Genomic DNA, 20904 nt, shown 5'->3' with positions numbered 1-20904 from the left:
GCTTTGCTATGTGAGGAGCCGAAAGCTAGCAGCTCCTAGTCCTCTCTCGACTTTTCCTGCGTCCTGCGCTCCTGCATCCCGCTGATCCCACGATCCCCATTGTCCCCGACCTGGCCCTCGGACTAAATGAGCGTTCGGAACAAATTTATATTCCGGCTTCCTCCGATCCCACCGCCTCTGCTTTGGTGGGAACTCCCTCGGTCAAATGGGGAGGGGAGTGCCAGAGGCGTGCCAGGCAAGGGCAGAGGGCACTGGCGCGCTCACCCCTCGCGGGGACGCTTCCCGTGCCACCATCCAAATATACCACCTTGATGAAAACCTGAAAGATTGCTTTTTACCCCAGATCAAATACTTGCACGTCGGAACTCCCAGTGCTAAGTGTTGGGGCTGCGTCCTATCACTTGAACAATTACTGAGCCCAGAGTAATCAGATGATTAGGTGTTTTTAATGGAAATACTTCTTTCTCTCTCTTTTTTTTTTTTTTAAACTCAGATCCTAAGCATCCTGACATTAATATACATGATAAAGACAAGTGATTTGTTAGCCATTCGATTGGATCCTCTTACCTGAGATTTTTACCAGTGAGTGTGTGTCTGGGCTCTAAGCTCCCAGTGGCTACCTGGGCTCCTGAGGTGGGGTCTTGCCTGAAATCACTCCATGCAAGAGGCACCTTTTTCCTAGAAATGGCAGAGGCAAGACACCCAAGCTTCTAGAGAAAGCTGGGCTGGAAATTTTTAAATAAAAACGTGGAGGAAAGTGGGAAGAGGAAGCAAAAAGGAAATTAATAATAGAAATAAATCACAGAGGTGGAACTTGATAAGTCATATTTATATAGATAAATAATATTAAAAAGAAATGTAAAACATAAAATTCAGATTGTGCCTGACCCATGTTGGAAAACTTTAATTTTTTTATTATTAATTTTTAGACTGATGGTCTTCAATGCTACTCTATAGGTAATTAATCTGCAATGGGATGGGGGACAAGATTAATTTACCCAACTACTTTCATTGTAATAAATACTCAAGGTAGGAAAGAGGGGAGTCTATAACCAACTGAAAATTTACTTTCTTGCATTCTGAAGTAAGAATTGGCTGTGGTCATGCTGGGTGGCTACTGCCCGCCCCCTCCAAAATAAACATACAAAATACAAAGCCATGCACCTCTGGGAGTGTGGATGTGGCAACCCATGTGGTGGCTTTTCCCTCCTCTGAGTGCAATTGCCAGTGACTCTTGCATTCAAAGTCTTGCTTTAGGCACACATTCAAAGCACAGTTCAAAGCAGTTTATCTTAATATAAGTTAAAGTCTAGTGTTGGATCAGGGTGTTATTTATTTCAGATTTCATCAGACTGAAAACAGGGCGCTGTAACATATTAACAATATTAAAGCCGAAAAATTGGCATAAGGCTGTTCTTCAGACTTCTTGACACCTCCACCTTTACCTTTGCAAGGAAGCCCAAAGGCTGTGGGACTGGAAGTTTATTTGTGCTCTGAGGTTCTCAAGCACTTTCACTCTTAAAAAAAAAAAAAAAAAAAAAAAAAGCCTCACAGTTGTTTAAGAAATTGAGCCTGAACCATTGGAGGCTAAGAGATTTCTTCCTTTTCCGATAAATGCCTGTGCTCAGCATCCTCAAATTTGGCTGTCTTTATTTACTTCTATATTAGTTCCAATTATGTGCAGTGTAAACCAGCTTTTTGATTAACAAAACAGCAGAGCATTGGTTAAGAACACTTAAACTTCAAAAAAAATTCCCCTGGGAAGTGGGCTCTGAATTGGTTAATAATGTGCAGTACTTGCTAAATTGCTGACTTCCAGATGTGGAAAATATCTTTCTTGTTTAGGACCTATGTAACCTGATTGGATTACGACAGAAGCGTCACGTTGGAAGCTTTTGAGTGATTATTTAATTAACCATACAGTAGAAAGCTGTATTCTCCAGGAAATCCCTTCCATATTTACATAACCAATCCCTTCAGAGCAAAGGTGGAGTCTTTTCTTTTTAATTTTACTTTAATTGCAATATCAAAAAATATAAACTCCAAAACTTAGACCCCATGCCGTTTAATATCGTGTTCTTCCTTCCCTGCTAAGTTCCTCTATGGCCTTTCTCCTTTTCCTCCTGCTTCCCTACACATACTCCCTCACTTTGTAGTGAGGTCTCCGTGAGATGTAGAGAGATTCAGAGATCGGTCAACTCAGTGCTCTATGTTAATTTACTTAGAGACCCTTTTTAAAAATGCCAAATCGCTTTTCAGTATTGGGATCCAATCCAGAAATTCATCACACACACACACACACCCCAACACACACACCCTAAAATACAGTTCACATGAAGCATTTTTTTTCTGGCTCTGGCATCTAAAAAGAAAAATAACAATAATAATAACAGAAAGGGCAAAAATTTTAGTTCCAGAAGCGGTGCTGAGAAATCCACACAACTTAATGTGCATTTCAAATCTGGCCATTAGAGCTATCTGTATAAGAAGAGGCGATCTGTATTGAGGAACCGGGATCTTTCCCTTTAACTTTCGCCCCTCAGAGTTCTCCAGTTCTGTGAATGGTGTGCACCGTTTTCCGCCCTGTACTCTGTAGGATTTAGTGATGAGGATAATGATGCCAAAGGCTTGACGGGGGGGGGGGGGGGGCGTGGAGAAGGGAGGGAGGGAGGGAGGGAGGCGAGAGGGAGGGAGAGAGGAAGGGAGGGAGGTGGAATTTCATTTCTTCCACTAAAGCGTTTGCGGAGACTTCAAGGTATAATCTATCCCAGATCCTTTCCCAGAGAGAAACTTGGCGATCACGTTTTCACATGATGCTCACGCTCAGGGCGCTTCAATTATCCCTCCCCACAAAGATAGGTGGCGCGTGTTTCAGGGTCTCTCTCTCTCCTACAGAAAAGAAAAAGAAAAAAATGTCATTAGAAGAGGCGTAACACGTCAGTCCGTCCCCAGGTTTGTGTTTCCTGGAGTGGCCGAAAGAGATCAGTTCTAACCTGCTCCGCAGGAATAACGGTCCTGCCTCCCGACACTCTTGGCGAGGTTTTGTACAGTTTGCTCCGGGAGCTGTTTCTTCGCTTCCACCTTTTTCTCCCCCACACTTCGCGGCTTCTTCATGCTTTTTCTTCTCACCATTTCTGGCCAAAACTACAAACAAGACTTCGCAGGTAGGTTTTTTTCCCCCTTTTCTCTCTTTTTATTTCTTTTTGGCATGGTCATCCCCCACCCTCCTTTTATGATTTTCTCCTTTTAAGTGGGGAATGTGAGTCTGAAGTGAGAAGGAGTGTCTGTGGGTAGGAATTTCAGGTGGGTTTAGCTCCTTTACGGCAAGCTTTTCCCAAGAGTGACTGCGATTTCTCTCAAATCCCCCCTTTCTCTCCATCCTTTTCTCTCATTTTTTCCTCCCCCGGATAATTTGCCCTGTACCTGTCCATTCAGGTAACCAAAGGTGCCTTTTGCTACTCAGCCTAGGAAAAGTTTTATTAAGAACTACATGGTTGGAATTAAAACTCTTCAAGGGGAGAGATTCTGCTCTATTTTCACATCTAGTTCCAATTCATTGTATTCAGCAATTAAAACTTGGCAAATACCTGTTAATAATTACAAAACTTGGTGGATACAAACCTACCAGATTCGGGAGCAAGTCTTTCTCTTAGATATGGCAGTCCAACCTTTCCCACCGGAGAAGGCTGTTTTCTAAGCAGAAAGTTGCCTGTTTTCGTCTGCTTAGCGAGTTTCATTTCTTTATTTCATTCTTTGTGTGTGTATGTATGTGAAGTAACACCTCACTTCTGTGATGATAAATAAAGAAGTGAAAGTCCTCATGGAACTTGAGTCGTTTACCGAAGTAGTGGGGGGGGGGGTCACTACAGCTGGGAAGAAAACTGCTGTCAGGATAGGGGTTTTAATTAAGGATAAGTTTTGAAATTGCATTTCAAATGGCAAAGTGATATAGACGTGGATTTAACAGGAGACACATACACACAAATATCCCATTCCATACTTTGGCACTGAAAAGTCGAGAGAGATAGCAGGAGTTCCCAGGAACAGTGGTGAGCCCGGCTAACGTGAATGTGTTTATCTCTCACCTACTTATATATTTTACATGCTCCCCCTATAATGATGAAGGCAAGATTACTAACTCCAGAGTTAGAAATAACAGGCAAAGATAAAGTTTACAGCACAAATGCCCTGTCTCTCCCTCACACACACACATGCTCATAAAACTAGCAGCTTACTTTATTAAACATGTATTTATATGCAATCGTGTGTAAGTCTCAGCAGGAATACAGACAGGCCAGCTGTTTCATCCCAGACACTTGTGTGACCATTTCTTTATTTCAGGATTTTTCCCAACAATTTCAAATCCATAGGAGAGCCAAGAAATGACCAAATGTGTCAAACTTAAATTAAAATTCTCCCACTATGCCTAGGTTAAATTCAAGGTGCTTTCTAAATCATCCACTTCCCCTTCTCTCTGCCCCCCCCCCACCCCTCTCAGCAAATGTGTGGAAACTGATACTCACTTTCCAGGTTTTCCGCAAAGCTTCTAACACAGGAGACAATAGGTGCGGGGCGTGGGGACTGAGTGTGCTCGGCAGAGAAAGGGTTAATGGCCCTTGTGTTACAGTTTGCATCTGTTACATCTTTTATAGCCCCCTGTTTAAACTAATCCTCGAGGCACAGCATCTTCCCAACCTCCACAGAGTTTCGGGATTCTCCTCCTCTCCTGCCTGCCTCCGAGGTTCCCCTTCTCCAAGTTTTGACAGTTTCAGCTGAAAAAATGCAGCGCCTCTCTCGATTTTTAGGTACAAAAGTTTCGAAGCCAGAAAGGATACGATCATTTAGCAGAGCTTAAAAGTATTGCCGTAGCGGTTGGACTTTCTCTTTCCTTTCTTGAGGGGAAAAAACAATTTTCTACTGGAACTATTTAAGGGAACCAGTGTGGGGGAGCATGTGTGTGAGTGAGGTGGGGGGAAATACTTAAGTAAATATTGTCAAAGTGGCGAAGGTGGGGGTGGGGGGAAGAGGGACAGTGTCCAAAGAGGCTTATAATTATATTTCTTATTGCGGCGTAAAACGGGAAATCTTAATTTGGGGGCGGGGGTGTGCGGGGAGGAAGAGACAGTGCCTCGATAAACTCCGAAAGGGGAGGGGAGGGGGCGCGGGACGAGTGGGCTTCCTATAATTACTATTATCAATTTGCCCGAGTGTGCTTCATCCGGGGGTTGTTTCGCGTTGTTTGTTTGTTTGTTTGCTTGCTTCCTCTGGGGAATGGGTTGGGGGGTGAGACAAGATGAGAGCTAAAGAAAGCCTCGCCTCACCCCAAGTTCCCGAGCCGGGCTGAGGACTTTTCGGAGGAAAGGGTCCGCCTAGCCCTGAGTCAAGCAGCCTTACTGTACCGCCGTGTGCATTCCCTCATACGGTCAGGAGTTATGACTCATTTTGAAGATGTAATTCTTGTCTCTCTGATCCCCTCGCGGGTGCAACACACAAAACAGTAACAAACACAAAGCGCCTCGGGGCCAAGGCTGGGGGTGGGGGGCGGGGAGGGGGCCGCCGAAGTTTCGCTTTGGCGTTGGGGGGCGCGGATGGGTGCTCGCCGGAGCCCTGGCCCGGCTCCCCTGGGCGGCCCGCGCGCGTTTCAATGGGCGCGGGCGATGCCCACATTGTCGCTGTGTTTGGTTGCTAGATCGAGCCTGCGTGCTGCCGAAGCAGGGCGCCGAGTCCATGCGAACTGCCATCTGATCCGCTCTTATCAATGAAGCAGCCGATCATGGCGGATGGCCCCCGGTGCAAGAGGCGCAAACAAGCCAATCCCAGGAGGAAAAACGGTAAGAAACGGGCCGAACCAAACTTTTCCGGGCCACTCCGCGGCTCCAAACCCGGGGAGAAGGAGGGAGAAAGGGAAAAGGAACCGAGGCGGCGGCGGCGGCGGCGCCCAGGGCTCGCGGGCGAGCCTCCCTCCGCGGCCGGCGCCGGAGCCCGGCGCGCGCGGCGACTGGACAGGGGGGAGTTGGGGAAGTGCCGGGCAAAGTGAGCGTCGGGCGCCGGGGGGCTCCTAGCGCTGGGGTCCGGCCGGGGCCCCGCGCCCCCACCCCCGCCGCCCCCTGCGCCCCCGCCTCCGCCCTCCCTACGCCTCCGCCTCCCGCTCCGCGAGCGCCCGGCCCGCCGGCTCCCCGGCCAGGCTGCGGGAGCGTCCGGCGAGGGCAGGGCGGGGGCCCGGGCGCCAGGTCGCGCAGGATCCCGGGGCGGGGGCGGGGGTGGCAGAGGGACCTAGAGGGCGGGAGAGGGGGCCCCGGGCTGTGCCTCCGCAAGGCTTAAAGTTTCTTGCCGGAGTCGCCTAGCCGCCTCTCCGTACGCCGCCAAGTAACGGTCCGCGGGCAGCGGGGCCCGGCCCGGCGCGCCCAGACCCGGGGGTGGGAGGGACTCGGCTGGCCCCGCGCGGGGTCCAGCGGGGTCCGTGCGGACTCGGGGGGGGGTGGTTCCTTTCCAGCGGGTTCTGGCCCCACGCCGGGGGCTGGCGGAGTCGAAGAGCGCAGGGAGACTTTTCTGGGCAGTTTCGACATGGTCAGGAGGAGCCCGTTATCCAGGCTGAGTCAGGAAGGAGGAAGGAGACGGGGGTGCGAGGGGGACACACAGAGCGGATGGGAGATCAAACGGGTGACAGTTTAGTAGGTCCATCTTGGAAAGAGTCAGAGAAGGATAAGAGTGAGAGAGGGAGAGAGAGGAAGAGAGCGAGAAGGAGAGAGAGAGAGACCCCCTAGGTATTACCCCCGAACAAAATCGTGGGAATAAAAGAGAAAAGTGATTGGCAAGAGCGCAGAAGGCGCCTGGGGGAGGGGAGAGAGCTGGGGACCAGAGAGGGTGTTGGGGGGAGCTGCGGAGGATACTGAGTTTAAAAAGAAAAACCAACCCCCCAAAACAAACAAGCGAACTAGCGCCAGCTAAGACTGGGAAAGGAAACTTCTCGCTCCCCTCGCTCTCAGCCTGATCACCCGGCGCGGGGCCGCGCTGACGCTCCTGAACTGGACGCGGGGACGCGGCGCCGGCCCGGCCTCCGGCCTCCCGCAAGCCCAGCCCGCGCCTCCGGGGGACCGCCGGGGCCCACTTGGAGCAACTTTCCTCTAGAGAAGACAATTGTGCGCGCCCCCGGCCTGCCCCTGAACTGCGCGGCGCGGGGAGGGGGCAGCTGGGGGCGCAGTGAGGGGTGCTGGAGGGAGAGAAACACAAAGACGAGGGAATTTTGATTAGAGACAAATGATGCTTCTCTCTGTCCCTCTCTCTCCGTCTCTCTCTCTCTCTCTCTCTCTAGGTTTCGTGTGTGTGTGTGTGTGTGTGTGTGTGTGTGTGTGTGTGTGTGTCTTTTGCTTGTTGTGGTGGAGGTGTCGAGCCATATGGGGGAGTGATAGAGGAATTTTAGTCAGAAACTGTTCGTTATGTTATCCTGCCTTTTCCCTTTGTGCTGCCTTTGATCTATTTGCTTGGCTTAGTATTACAAAAAACAAGTACAATAATATATCCCGAGCTGCTTCCCCAAGATCCAGTCAGGCTGCCTCTTTTTAAGTCTCTCTCTCTCTCTCTCTTCCTCTCCCTCTCTCTCTCCCTCTCTCCCTCTTAATTTAATTTTTTCTTCACTCTACTGTCTGGCATTATTTAAGGTGGTCCTTACACTGGAGACCTCCCCTTCCCCATCTCTGGGTAATTTAGTAGACACTAAAATTACACCTAATGTCCCCCTCTCCTCTCTTGTGTTTCCTCTGTTCCTTTTATTAAATGTTGGTTATTGATTTTCTAAAATCAATGTCTGTTGTGGGGCTTTTTCCCCCCTCTTACAAGTATCTAAAGCACGTTGCTGATCAACTGGATAACAAAAGCTTTGTGTCAAGGAGGTGGTTTTTTTTTTTCTCCTTATGTTAAACAGTTATTTTTTGAGAGAAAAGAGAATGAGATTTAAAGCAAGGTTCCCAGAAGTGTCCTTTTGCAGGAGAGACTATTTAAAATATTTGTTTCTTCTTGTCTGCCTCCTCCAACCCCCTCCGGGATTCTGCCACCGTTGACCAGCCTGGCCCCAGCAGTGAGGTCAGGCCAGAGCCCAGGTCTGGGGAAACAGAGAGCTCCAGGCTTCCTGGGAGCCCCAGGGCGGAGGATGGCAGAGAGGGAGGCTGGCTGGGGGCTTCGCAGGTGGACTGGAGTGCCAGGGAGGTGCTCAGCCATGGACACCATTTCCCCTCCGCTCAGCCACTAACTTGGGAGAAGCCTCAACACTCGGAAGTGGAAAGTTGAATTGCACATTTTAAAGGCATTTAGCCCAGTCCCTGCACACTGAACAGCAATAATTATTTCCCAATAATCTGTGGGAAAACATGCTGTGAATTGGTTACTTGTCAGTGTTTGGCTTTGAGTTTAATCTGACTGAGCAGTGTCCTGGTTTTGAGAAGCAGGTAGAAGAGTTTTTCCTTATCCCCCCTCTTTTTCATTTTCTTTCTCATCAAGCACATATCCAATGCCTTTCCCTTTGGGAACTGCTGGGATTTATCTGAACTGAGTGGATTTTTCTTCTTTCCTGGATTCATGGAAAAGATGTCACTTTTGAGCTTGTGTCTTTGCTGATAACACTAAATATGATGATGCTTATCAAAAATCATATAGAAATTCCTGGAAAGGGATAATGGGAATACTAATCGTAGAAGTAGAAGCTACATGGGAAAAAGAGAGAGAAAGAGAGAGAGAGATGGTCATCCAGGAAACTAGAATGGCACTTTATATAATTTTAATGAAGTCAGCAGTATATATACAGACTAAGGTGATGAGGAGATAAAACGTGTAAAGCAGTATGTGTGTGTTGGAAAGGCTGGTCAAGAACATGGGTGAGAAGACAATGCTGTATACAGCTATTAAAAACCAAAGGAGAAAGAGGCAGTTTGAGGAAAACAAATGTACAAAGAAAGAAACAACAATCTAAAATTCAAGATTCTCAGGCTAGCAAGATGCCTGGCAAAGACAGTGCCAGGGCCAAGTTAATCCACAGCGGACAGTCTCCTTTCCCCCACATGGAAGGGATGAAGTCTCTTCCCAGAAAATGAGATGTGCAGGAGGACAGGGGGAGAGGGGTGAGGGGGAAGGAGGCAAAAAGCAAGTTGCCCGAAGACAAGAATGTGTGTCGGTTTCAAGAAAGTTCAGTCAGATGATCTTCAGTCGCCTGACTCACTTTGTAATACTTTCACTGAAGCTGGAGAGGAGGGGGAAAACCCACCCCCCCTTTTCATTCCCCTGATTATACCCCCACTATCTGCACACAGCCTTCGAGGCAGAAATGAGCACTTGGGAGCCGGAGATGCCCGGCTGCTGCCTGCCACTGGCGCAGCCCGGGTGTAACTTGCAAAGTTTGTTGCTTTAGCTCCTGATTTCGGGCATTGGCTCCCGGGGTGATCGGGCTACTCTCCTGCCTCCTGCAGAGACTGGGAAGAGGGGCCTGCCTCCCCAGCCCACTGCCTTCCAGCATCAGCCTCTGAAAAATTACACAGACACATGCACATTTTCACTAAAATCAAACCTGGAAACTGCTTGTTTCAAAAAGGGAATGAAGTTGTCTTTTAAATGAAAACTGAATTAGGAGTGGTGGGGAAAAGAAAAAGGAAGGACGAAATAAAAGTTACATTTGATTTTTCTTCAAAGTTTCAGCTGAAGGGGTAGGCATTGTACAGTGGAATGGGGGAGAATTTTTTTTATAAACGTTTGCCTTTGGTCTCTGATTTTCAGTGGGAAAGAAAAGGGATAAAGTTGGATGTTTTCAGGGCTTTGGATCCTAGAGCAGAAACAATCAGATGAGCAGAAATGATGATCCCTGTTTAAGATAAGCCCTCACTCCCTTAACCACTTCCTGAAAGGGAGTGGAAGTGCTGGTGGTGATGCTTAGGGGCAATGGAGGACAGAGAAGTGGGTCCCATCTCAGAGATGCTTAAATTGAAAGGAAAAGAAATGCAAGCAACCCCTTCTTAAGGAGGTAGATCCTGGTTTTCCTCTCTGAGAGGTGAAGTTGGGATGGGGCAGCCGTGAGTCAGAGCCCCTCAGTACACTCTGAGACAGGGAAGTTTCCTTTGGACTGCAGCTGGTTCAGACTTGGTGATCCTTGCAAGTGTGGAAATCTTTTGCCAGTAGCTTTCTTATAAAGTTGATGAGGTTATAAGGAGGCTTTTTTGCTGCCTCTCAAAGCACTCAGAGGCAGTTTGTGTGACAGGTACCAGCTCGAAGGGCACTCCAAAGATATTCATCTCCATCCTTTTCTCTCTGTAGAGAGCTTCTGCAAGTTTTGTCACGCTGCACACACAGGAGGCTGGGGGCTATGTATCTAGACTGATCTATATTTGTTTTATTTCGGTTTGGAAAAACTAAGTCAATTGTGGTAGAAACATGCCTTCCTTCGTAGCAGAGCCACCAGCCTGCTGGTACCCATAGCGTGACTGTCCACCAGGGGTGAGGGTGGGCTAAGGATTTTAAACTTTACGTTATTTCTCTGTTGCCACATAAAGATAAATTCTCGCCTTTAAGCATTTATTTCCAAATATGAATAAAGCCAAGATTAACGTTCCCTACCAAATTGCTATGTCGTATGTTTCAGATGTTTCCTTTCCTGCTTGCTTAATTTACTCAAAGTAAAGAGAATTCCAAGAGGTTATCAAAGACCCTAATGCCGTGTTAAGAATCTTTCCTGGGAAAAAAATGTGTGTCTACCCTGAAGGTAGGCAGGGAGGGTGTTGCTAGCTCTCTAAGCAGTGCCGCGTTTATTCCAAGATGTGGGAGATTCTTTTCCTTACAACGGTTTTTGTCATCTGCATTCTTCCAAGGCTTTTAAGGTGCATTTTCTTCTGTGTGAAAGAGAACTCTTTGTCCTTTTCCTCTCCAGCCCCGTGGCTTCCCAAGGTAGACACTATTTTGTGCCTGTCACAGAGAGAGGGAGTGCAGGTTTGCAATGCTCACAGACAATTGATTGTCTGCCCTAATGTGTTTCATTTACATGTTTATAACGTCAATGGTGCTGGGGTGTCCACTGTACCATTCATTCCCGCATTCCCACAAGGGGGCAATTGTCTGAATGGCCAAGTCAGACACCTTTTTGATTGCTCTTTGGTTGTCTTTTTAGAGCAGAGAGATAAAGGGGGGAAATCTGTGATGCAGAAACACTAGTTGAAAATATACAGAATTAAATGTCACCACAAAAGCAGATGTTAACATAAGCCCAAATATGCTTTTTAGCCAAGACGTGAAGGTTGAAAAAATAATTCAGAGCAGAGGGAAGGATGATTTAAAACCAATAAATATAGCTCTGTTCCCCCTCCCTATTTCTTTTCTTTCTTCAGCAATCAGAAGATGAAATGTGATTTTCCTTTTCATTTTTAAGCCTTGAAACATCTAGGCACCTCCTCATTATTTGTATGTTTGCTGTGATTTGTGAATTTTGTATATATTTACATAGCTCTGTTTATGCCAACCGCATGGGTTTACCACTTGGAAAAATCTATTGAATGACTATTTGGGCTGTGGGGAGTGTAAACTTTTAAAAAGTAAGATCCAAGTATTTCTTCATCAAGCCTTTTTGAAAAGGCAAGCACGAATAATCAGTGGACTGTGTGGAAGTCTTCACCTTTATAGCTGCATGTGCCAAATACCTTTATCTTGGGTGACAGTAGTGTCAGAGTGAGAGCTCTCGGGAAAAGTGTAACTCCCAGTTACAAAGTAAATAAAGAATTTCGTTTTAAGGTGTTCTGTACTGTCTTTATACCGTGTGTGTGTGTCTTGTGTTTCCTCTGAGGGAGGTGTGAGGAAAACCCATCCACGCGTGTGTGTTTTGGCTTTTTGCTTCACGCAGTTCTCCCCTTCATATTATGCATATATGTAGCACACATGAATACACCTGCTTTAAAAAAAAAAAGGCTCACAGCTCAGATGGTGCCTGGCTGGTTCATTTAGGTAATACAGTTATTAGAAGTTGGTCTGATCCCGCGTGTGGTCCATAAAGGAGAGAAAATACTAACTCTTGTGGCATCTGGTGGGAGGTAAACGGTGGGGGGGGAGGACTTTTATAATTTTGAAGGGAATTAGGGAGGAAAAAAAAATCGCCCGTCTGTGAAAAGATTTTTGCCTCTCCGGGAAGACACACACAGTAGCTGTGCCGTTAGCTGAACCCCTGACACGGCGGTCTTTTGAATGCCTTAGGTATGATTTCACTTTCGCTCACATCAATGCTGACCTGAATGCCTTTCATATCTGATCCGCTGTGTCTCTCCCAGTAAACATCCCCTGAGGGGAGAACAAAGAAAGGAGCTCTTCTTCTTCTTAATCACAATTCAGCCCTTTCACCGCCGGCAGGCTCCATTTGCATTCTGCCACAGAAAGCCAAGATGAAAAGAAAGAGGGAGAGAGGGAGAGAGAGAGGGAGAGAGGGAGAGAGAGAGGCAGAGGATAGTAGCTGAGTGAAATAACTTAGGTGTTTGTGGCTGTTTGTCGGGCTTTCCCTGGTTACCAGCCTTATATAGTTGATGCCCAACCAGGCCCTGTCCCTCCTGACAGGCTTATAGTGTTACAAGATGGCATGTCTGTACTATTCATGGCCACCCGCTCAACACTTGAGGTAGAAAGTGTCAGGGAAAGGATCAGATTCTCCCCCAGAAGCCTGTGAGACTTGGGTCAGGTGTGTGGACTTCCTACTCTGGAGTGCCGCCCATTATTTGGCTCTTACTGTTTACCTTCAGCTGCGGGAGGTGTGGGCCCTGGGGGGGGGGGCAGGGCGGAGCAAGCTGGAGGGGACTCAGGAGGGGAGAAGGGCTAGAGGCTCCCGAGACCGTGGTCCGGTTTCAGGGATGGGTGTCTGGCCCCGAGCAACAGGGAGGCGTGCTCACACCCAGCCTGAACGCACTGATAAAGCTTCAGGAAAACTGGAAAAGACTTTTCCATTTTTTCCCCCTGACTTTTTATGATAATTCATATTTTCAAATGAAAGGGGAAAAAAGCCAAGAAAGAAACTCTCAAATGAGCCAAAAAGGAAAAAAAATATATATTCTCTGAAAAGAATTTTAGGGGGAAAAGTTGTTCTATTTTAAAAAGCTTTGAGGGCTGTAAAGTGCCACGTTTTTCACACCTTCTTCATACTTTTTTTTCAGATTTTTTTAGTATGTTTAACATTTGTGAGATGACAGCCTTTTTGTATCTCAAACTGGATGCTTCAAGATTTGTAGGGGAGGGGTTGGTGGTATTCACGTTCTCTTGGGAGAGAAAGTTTATGCCTAAAGGGCTCCTTCTTGCTGGGAACTGTTTAAACCCTTGCAGGCGGACCTGTCAGGTTTTACTGTGTTATTTGCCTCCATTTTCAACATGCAAAAGTAACATGCAGTTAATGGTATTGGAATGAGACCACAACAAGAGCAGAAACCTCTCGTGACAACTTTTCAGCTGCATTATCTTGCTCCTAAACTGTCTTGTTTTTTTTTTTTCCTTTCTGAAACCACTTTTAAGATACCAACAGCTTTTCTTCAACAATTAGATTAAGCATATAATGTGGGCGCGCGCACACACACGCACACACACACACATGCACACACACACTCAACTTTGGAGGTGCAGCCGCTTCAGACAGCAGAGTGAATAATTGGAAACGGGGGCCTTTGCGGTAGCCATTGGGACAGATTTCACTTATAGGAGCAAAACTAGCAGAGATATTAGAAGTTGTGCAAGAGCATGTGACACAGATTCCTGATTTTTTTTTTCTTTTTCCCAGAAGATTTACAGAATTTACAAAAAGAGATTATCCCTACACCTTCCACCCCTCCTGTCCACCCCCATGACCCAAGCAATGAAGGATTTAGGCAGATTTACTTCAGTAAACACCTTTGGACACTTGGGGGGAAAGTGGGAGTCTGTTTGCAAAAGGAGGCTTTTGTTAAGTGAGGTACCGGGATAATGCTTTACCAGGCAGCTGCGATATTAACCTACCCAGCAATGCAGGAACACTCTTTAACTCTTTGAGTGCCTGGCCCTTTGCACTCAGCAGATAAAATCCTGGCTCTCCAAAGACACTCAGAATTCTGGCTCTAGCAGTTTATTATTCAGACAAGTCTTGTAGACATGAAAACTGTTCAAGCTTTTAAAACAATGTGGTTTAATTAGATGAGGTGGACTTACATTGCTCATAAGCCCTCCAAATGGTGGTTTATAATTGGCAAGGGGAAAAAAAGGGAAAGAAAGAAAGAAAGAAAGGAATCAAGGCAGCACATTAAAAATTCCAGGAAATATCTTTAGAAAAGCTATTTTCATTTCCAGCTTTTAAAATATTAGACTACGGTAGCTAGAGGGAATGGAGCAGCTGGGGCCTCTCTCCTTACTATAAAAGACACCAGAAGTTTGCGACAAAGCAAGGGGCTTCAGCTGGAAAAGCTGTAAGAGGCCAGCTTGGACAGTGACATTATCACAGCCCTCGCATCTTTTCAAGGGGGAAGTGTTTCCTATCTTTAGGAACTTGGGAGGTCCTGCTAGCCTCAAGAGTCAGGGGCCTTAGGCAGGCTGTTCCCAACTTGAGACATTTCAGAGCAAGCAAGAGAGGCATTTATAAGAGGAAGGAGTTAATGGTTATTTTTTGCTGGGCACAAGAATAACTTTTCAGGTGTTGCATTGGGGCTTAAATAAGATTGCCTTATTTAGTTTCGAAAAAGAGTGTAGGTGTCGACGTTTGAGCAGCCACAAACGTGTGAGAAAGTAAAGGGTATGAGACATGACAGAATTAAAGGTGTTTGCTATGTTGTTACACCGTGTGTCAGGCTGCAAGCTCCCTTTGTCACAGCCTCCTGGTGATTTGACAGCGCAGATCTACTTCCCTTCTAGGTGAGACAGCATTTTTTAACTGGAGTTATAAATATGGTACCCCCTTCGCGTGGCACCCAGCCTCCCAGATCCGTGAATCCTATTTGAAAGCATCTTGCCCTGAGACACAATGAACAAATGCTGTATACAGGGGACTGTGCGCTCGGGGGCCGGGCAGCGCCCGCATCACAGTAGCTGGCATTGACTGTTGTTTGGCAGGAAGGTCCTCTGCCAAATCATTCAATAATTAAGTTTTATGTTATTTGTATGAACGACCAAGCATGCAGTATTCCTTTTCAAATCAAAGGGAGGCTTAAAATTACTTTTTGAACACTTTCAGACCATGGTCAGGTCACAGTTTGGGGGCTGAATTAAAATGATCTCATTCATGATCTAATTGAGGTTGGCAAAACCTTACCAGTAGCAGGAGTACATAAATATAAATCAAAGACCAAAATTTAGCAAATCATATCATTTGCTAGAAATCTGCTCATGAATTATTCTCCGATCGCCAACCCAGAAGTTAAACTTTGTCTCCCCTCAGCAACAGTAACTGCGCATATTTTTTCAGGCTCCTGACAGGAAAGTTGGAGACTGAAAAGAGAAAAGGGAAGGAGGATGATCAATGTCTCATCAGATGTTGTGTGTTTGTGACCCAAGGAAGTCTGAGAGTGAATAAAGCCATGTCCATTACAGTGGAGGCTGTGGTCTTGGTTAGAAATTATTCTGGGCTTCTGAACACCAGACTTTGGAAGAGCAAGCCGCAGGGGCACAGAAGGGATGGGAGGGGAGGACGCATTTGAGAAGGATCTGATGATTGAACTTTGCTTTCATTTTTCAACTGGGGGATGTAATCATCATAATGATTCCTGGTTTTGTTTTGTTTGGTTTTGTTTTTACAAATTTAGTTCTCTTACTGAGCTGAGTTGAGGGGATAAGATTTGAAGTTGTTGTTAGAATTAAAAGACAGTACACACATGTTGGCGTACATATTCAAGTTGCCTTTCTTTCTTGTTTTATTTTTGAAACATTACTATAAAATTAAAACTACAGATAATTTTCCCCATAGTCTATGGGATTAAATGTCATGTTCTATTATATGTAATCCATTTTTAGTCGTTCTTCATTTTTCTTGGTTGCTGTGTGTTATTTCAACTAAAACCCACACACACACTCTAAACTGGAGAAGACCTAATTCTGAACTTCAGTATTTTAAAGTGAAAAATTTTGAAGTCCCATTTAAATGAAGATATTTTTTCAAGCAGACAATAAACCCAGAACTGGTCAGTTTGCCAAACTTTATCTCAAGAGCAAATTATGAAGGTGTATTTTTAAAGTAGATAAAGTAGAAACATTTTAAAGTAATCTCAGGTGACAGAGGTAAATGATTGCATTCTTTTGGGAACAGGTAATTGGCATTAGTGATTTCCTGTGACAAAAAGGCAAAACATATTCTAACATAAAACAGTATAATGGATTCTTCTTTAATGTTGCTAATATGACAATATAGTGATTTTTGTTCTTTCTGTATTGTTTTGTATTTCTTTTTATAATGAGCTCTAGGAAAGAAAGGTACTCCTGACTGGTGATAAACACTACCTCCCAAAAATAAATGATCAATAATAGATGGACAGATTAAGATATCATGCTATTTAAGATCTGAGATTTTTTTTCCTCCCTTAAATGAATAAGTAAATTTCAAGAAATTTAGTGCCCAGGTAATCTATAAATGTAGTAGATAGCTTTCACTTTTTTTCATTTAAATTGCATTTATATTGTTTTATATATCTGAGTAACTGTAATCAAAGAAACTTTGTAATTTGCCTGTTCTTGGAAGTACCTAAGTTTCTATTTTAGACACAAAACCCATCAATGGAAGTGTTTCACATCATGAGATTTCTCAGTTTTAAGAGGTGAGGTTTATATACAAAGAACTCAGTAAACTATGTTTTCGTAATAAATAAACCCAAGAAGAGGGGAAAATCTCTAAGCAAAATGGTTGTCCTCTAAAGATTTTCCATCGCCTTTGCTCTGCTGATGGGAATTTGAAAACTAAATACAGCCCATGTGCACATACACACACACACAAATGCACCCTAGGACCCCCAACTCTCGGACTTGTCCTCTTTAACTTTCATTACAGTCTTATAGCTTGTGAGTGAGATACATTTCAGCAAAAATAGAAGAGGTGAAGAATTAATGTAGCCTCCTGTTTAGTAGGATTTATTGTACGGAAAAGAGTGTTCCCCATGCACGTGACTTAAAAAACTTACTTGCACCTATTAATCTAAGCTTTAAGTGTATTATTTAGGATAAATTACAAGCTCTGTGCTTTTAAACTGTTTGCCTTCTTTTTCCTTCAATATTACCAACCTTAACACAGATTATGCTAAATTGATTGCAAATTATTATGGTTTTTAAAACAGCATTCAGGCGTCCTGAATAAAGATGGTATTTTAAAGTAGTGTTTACAGTATTTAAAAGAAAGAAAAGGGGAGGGAATTAAACTATACTGAACACTTAGAAGTGTGTGGAGTTTTATACTTGTGCAGATAAAGTGTGAGGTAGCCTTGCCCTGTGAAACCAAGACCACAAATGATATGTGTCAGTAGGTTCTTTGATAGGGCTTCTGGCCACAGTGTTTTTGTGCTGTCAAACTGCTATGTTGAACAAACACCTCCTCTGGGACAAAGTGATAAATGCAGAGACAGGCTGGCTTCAACCAGTCTCAGCAACCTCCTCAACCACACCCCCACCCCCGGGCCCACCTCCCACCTCCCACCATCCTGCTGCCTCTCCACCCTGCTCTGCCCCTGTACCTGAAATTGACATGTATAGAGCCATGCCCAGGGCTTTTCAAGGTGTCAGCGGTGAGTGATTATTGATACTCCCCAAATCTTATGAATCAGTCCTCCGAAACTGCAGGCAAAGTCCGTTTTCTGGCAGACTTTATCTAGTCTTTTTAAAATGGAAATGGACTGAGCTTCTAAACTTCTGCCAACTTGAACTTTTTCCACTTTTGCTTAATCATTTGAAAACCACTTGCTTTCCTCTTGTCTTCCCCCCCACCCCCAGCCACTGGAGTTTTTATTTTCTAATGTTCAAGCAATTACATTGTGCAACACAAAACAAAATTGTGCCTTAAAAAGTCCAAACACTGTTACCTCCTACTTTTCACTTTCCAGCGTTCTTTCTGGGCTAACACTTCAAATGTATAGCCAACTGGTTTTTTATTTTTTCCTCCTCTCTCTTGGAGCCATTATTCTCTGACTAAAATCTGTTTACTGGTGCCTTTGTGTATGTGTGTGTTTTTTCCCCCCTGACATTAAATGAATTTCCATCTCCTACTTCTGCAATCTCTAAGAAATAGATAAACCATTATATTTTTTCCCCGGCTCGTATTTTAAAGCAGTGATCCTGACAGCAGGACGATTATTGCACTTTATGTTTTAGTGGATGTTTGCTGTTGCTAGTTACAGCAACACTTATCATAAGACAGCAAGAAAAGAGTAGTCCCTGGTAATTAAAGTAATGAAATATTCATTTACTCTACCTTTTCTGTAGTCTCACAAATTAGGCTGCTACATTTAATGCCTGCACTGCCTCTGTTTTTATTATAATGGCAGCTTTCGCATCTGCAATTAGGACTAATTCTGACAGTTACAATTTCTGAGGGATGGTAAACAGTGAGCGAGATGTGCAGCAGAGGTATTACACGTGAAAAGCCCTTGTCTCTTTAACCTTGTTGTTTTTTTTCTCGCAGAGGTTACCTTTTCCCGATGGTGCAAAATCGACTTGACATAACTGTTCATCAGTTTCAGGGTTTTCCCTGGAGGTATTTGCATCAAATCAGCCCAGTCAAGCTTCAAGTTGAAATTGGCAGGCCAGAAACTGACAGGGTAGAGACTGGAAAAGAGACAGCTAAAGTACAGGCAGCAAACTGACAGTAGCAGAGTGAACGACGGAGAGAGAGAGGGGGAGATGGGGTGAGAGCGAGAGCTTTTCAACTTCAGTGCAAGGGAAATCTCCACTCCTGCATGGATCTCAGTAGCCATGTATCCGGGAGGAACTTGAAGGGTCGAGAGCTTCAGAACACCTTCAGCTAATTCTTGCCACTAGGGCTCAGCAGCCCTGCTCCCGGGGTTCACTCTCGTTTAATCTGATTGGATGCCTGAAGAGGAGTGGGCACACTTAATTAAACAGGAGGAAAGTTCTGAGGCACCTCCTCAGCACTTATTAAAGCTTGAAAGCCAAATCTCATGATCAGTGTTATAGGAGGCAAATAAGGCAGTTTGGGTTTTTTTCCCCCCTAATTGTTAACTTGAAGGAAAGTTAACAATCCTTCTCTTTACCAGGTTTGTTTCCTTGGGTTTCTACTCTGAAGCAGGTTAGAAGTCCCCAGAGACCAGAGCTCAGGAGACTGTCAATTCAAAAGTTAGTGCATTTTTGTCAACAAAAACAGCCACGCAGCAAAAATTACACTTGAAGAGATACTCCTTTGAATAACACGGGGTTGCAAGTTCTCTTTGTCAAATAACCCCGCCTATTCTGATAACGGATGAACATTTATTCAGTCGTTTAAAGGCCAAAAAAAACGTGGCAAAACCTTGAAATAGCAGTGACATTAAACTTTTATTTCACTATCGGGAACGTCACTTTGAGAAAAATCTTATGATTGCAAAACTTTTATAATTGCTCTTACAAAGAAAACAAATATGAAAAGCGCCCCCTTTGCCTGAATGCATTTTTCCCCCTCCTTTATGTCTATTTTAAAGCAGTATTTTTTGTCATCCTTTCTTATTTCTTCTAACTTTGGAGGTGGGGGGGTGTTGGTGTCTTTACTAGATGATTTAAAATCCTCACCACTTTCCAACTAGACTTGGGGGTCGAATAAGCCCTTGCTTTCAAAGCGTCTTCAGGCTCTGTGTATGACAGGCATTGGCTGATCTGCTGATGCCCATTCGACAGGCACTGTTGAACTAAAGTGGTGTGACGGCACAGTTTTGTTAAGCTGTGAACAAAGAGCTGAAGATGCCTTCCTGGCATCGTCCATGTGCATATTGGCCTTGTCACAGTTTTGCTTGATTTAATGCTCGGTTTATTCCTAGATATTAAAACTTAAATTCCGAACAATATGTTTTCAAATACTACATACCAACTTTATTTTAAAAGCGTCAACTTCGAAGATCCCAGGGTTCATTTGCTCCTCCAGTTTCTGTGTAGCCAACGTTAAAACACAGCTTTGGAAATAAACAGATTGCCAGTAGCCTCTTAGCTGTTATCCATTTAAAAATGGGATTCCAGTCTTAAAAAGTCTTATTAGGGGAAAAGATTTATTTTTCTTTGATCATTGGTTGAAAGTCATTATTTATTTCCAACAGTGGATCCTCGCATAAATTCCTGAGGAGAAGTTACCTTCTGTGCACACAGTCTGGGTAGACTTTCAAAAAGATGTATTATTAAAAAGATATGCAGTTATAAAAGAAACCATTTACAAATACCTGTCAGGTTAAGGACAGGGCTACCGGCAGGAAGAAAGAAATCAAGGGGGTTTCTGTTAAAGTGAGCGCTCTTGAGGAGACAGCAGCAGAATTAGGATTCAGTCTAAAAAATAAAATAGCCGTTATAAAAGTCCCTGTTCCACAGACAACAGCTAGCTCTTCAACAGAAAACTTAAGTTTAGAGCTAAATTTAGATGCCTGTGTCCGGTCGAATGTGTCTTGAGCTTTATCTCTGCCGGGTCTTTTGTTTCCCCTCTGCCTCTCTTTCCTCCCTCAGGTTGGCTTCAAGTGTTTGCTAAGAGATTAGTTAGCAAGTTTATATTGAGGAGGTAGCCATGGGGAGCAGCTCTCTGCCCGAAGGAACGCGCAGTGGGTCAGAGTGTGAAGATATGGGAGCTCAGACTGACTAAGGCCCCGGATCAGGTACTTGATTTTCTCTTAAAGACACACTGGCTCGTAGAAAGGGTTGTGGGATGACATCTCATCCCAACAGGAGCACAGATGTTACCACTTTTAGAAACTTCCAAACAAGCATGATTGCTGCAACAACTTT

The 20904-nt window shown here is 44.7% G+C and overlaps 1 protein-coding gene and 1 long non-coding RNA gene across 8 annotated transcripts in view; one reads left to right on the top strand and one right to left on the bottom strand.

The window, feature by feature from the left end:
- Positions 1 to 1315: 1315 nt before the first annotated feature.
- LOC135321127 (uncharacterized) lies at positions 1316 to 3762 on the bottom strand. The gene is made up of 3 exons (XR_010380570.1): positions 3626 to 3762; positions 2994 to 3144; positions 1316 to 2889 (listed from the first exon to the last, which is right to left on the bottom strand). It is a non-coding gene; the product is annotated as an uncharacterized LOC135321127 (long non-coding RNA).
- Positions 3028 to 20904, top strand: part of ZEB2 (zinc finger E-box binding homeobox 2) — a 128927-nt gene continuing 111050 nt past the window's right edge. For 5 of the 7 annotated variants that reach the window (XM_064484751.1, XM_064484752.1, XM_064484749.1 and 2 more), the window contains exons 1-2: positions 3028 to 3164; positions 5690 to 5831. In XM_064484751.1, the coding sequence (XP_064340821.1) occupies positions 5759 to 5831 (73 nt within the window). In that variant the 5' untranslated portion in view covers positions 3028 to 3164; positions 5690 to 5758. Of the gene's footprint in view, positions 3165 to 4563; positions 4806 to 5689; positions 5832 to 20904 lie in introns of those variants that run through there. The other 2 variants (XM_064484747.1, XM_064484750.1) reach the window with 2 other exon arrangements.

Source organism: Camelus dromedarius, chromosome 4, assembly GCF_036321535.1.
Source record: "Camelus dromedarius isolate mCamDro1 chromosome 4, mCamDro1.pat, whole genome shotgun sequence".
Lineage (NCBI taxonomy): Eukaryota > Metazoa > Chordata > Mammalia > Artiodactyla > Camelidae > Camelus > Camelus dromedarius.
This window is presented reverse-complemented; position numbering and strand designations above follow the sequence as displayed.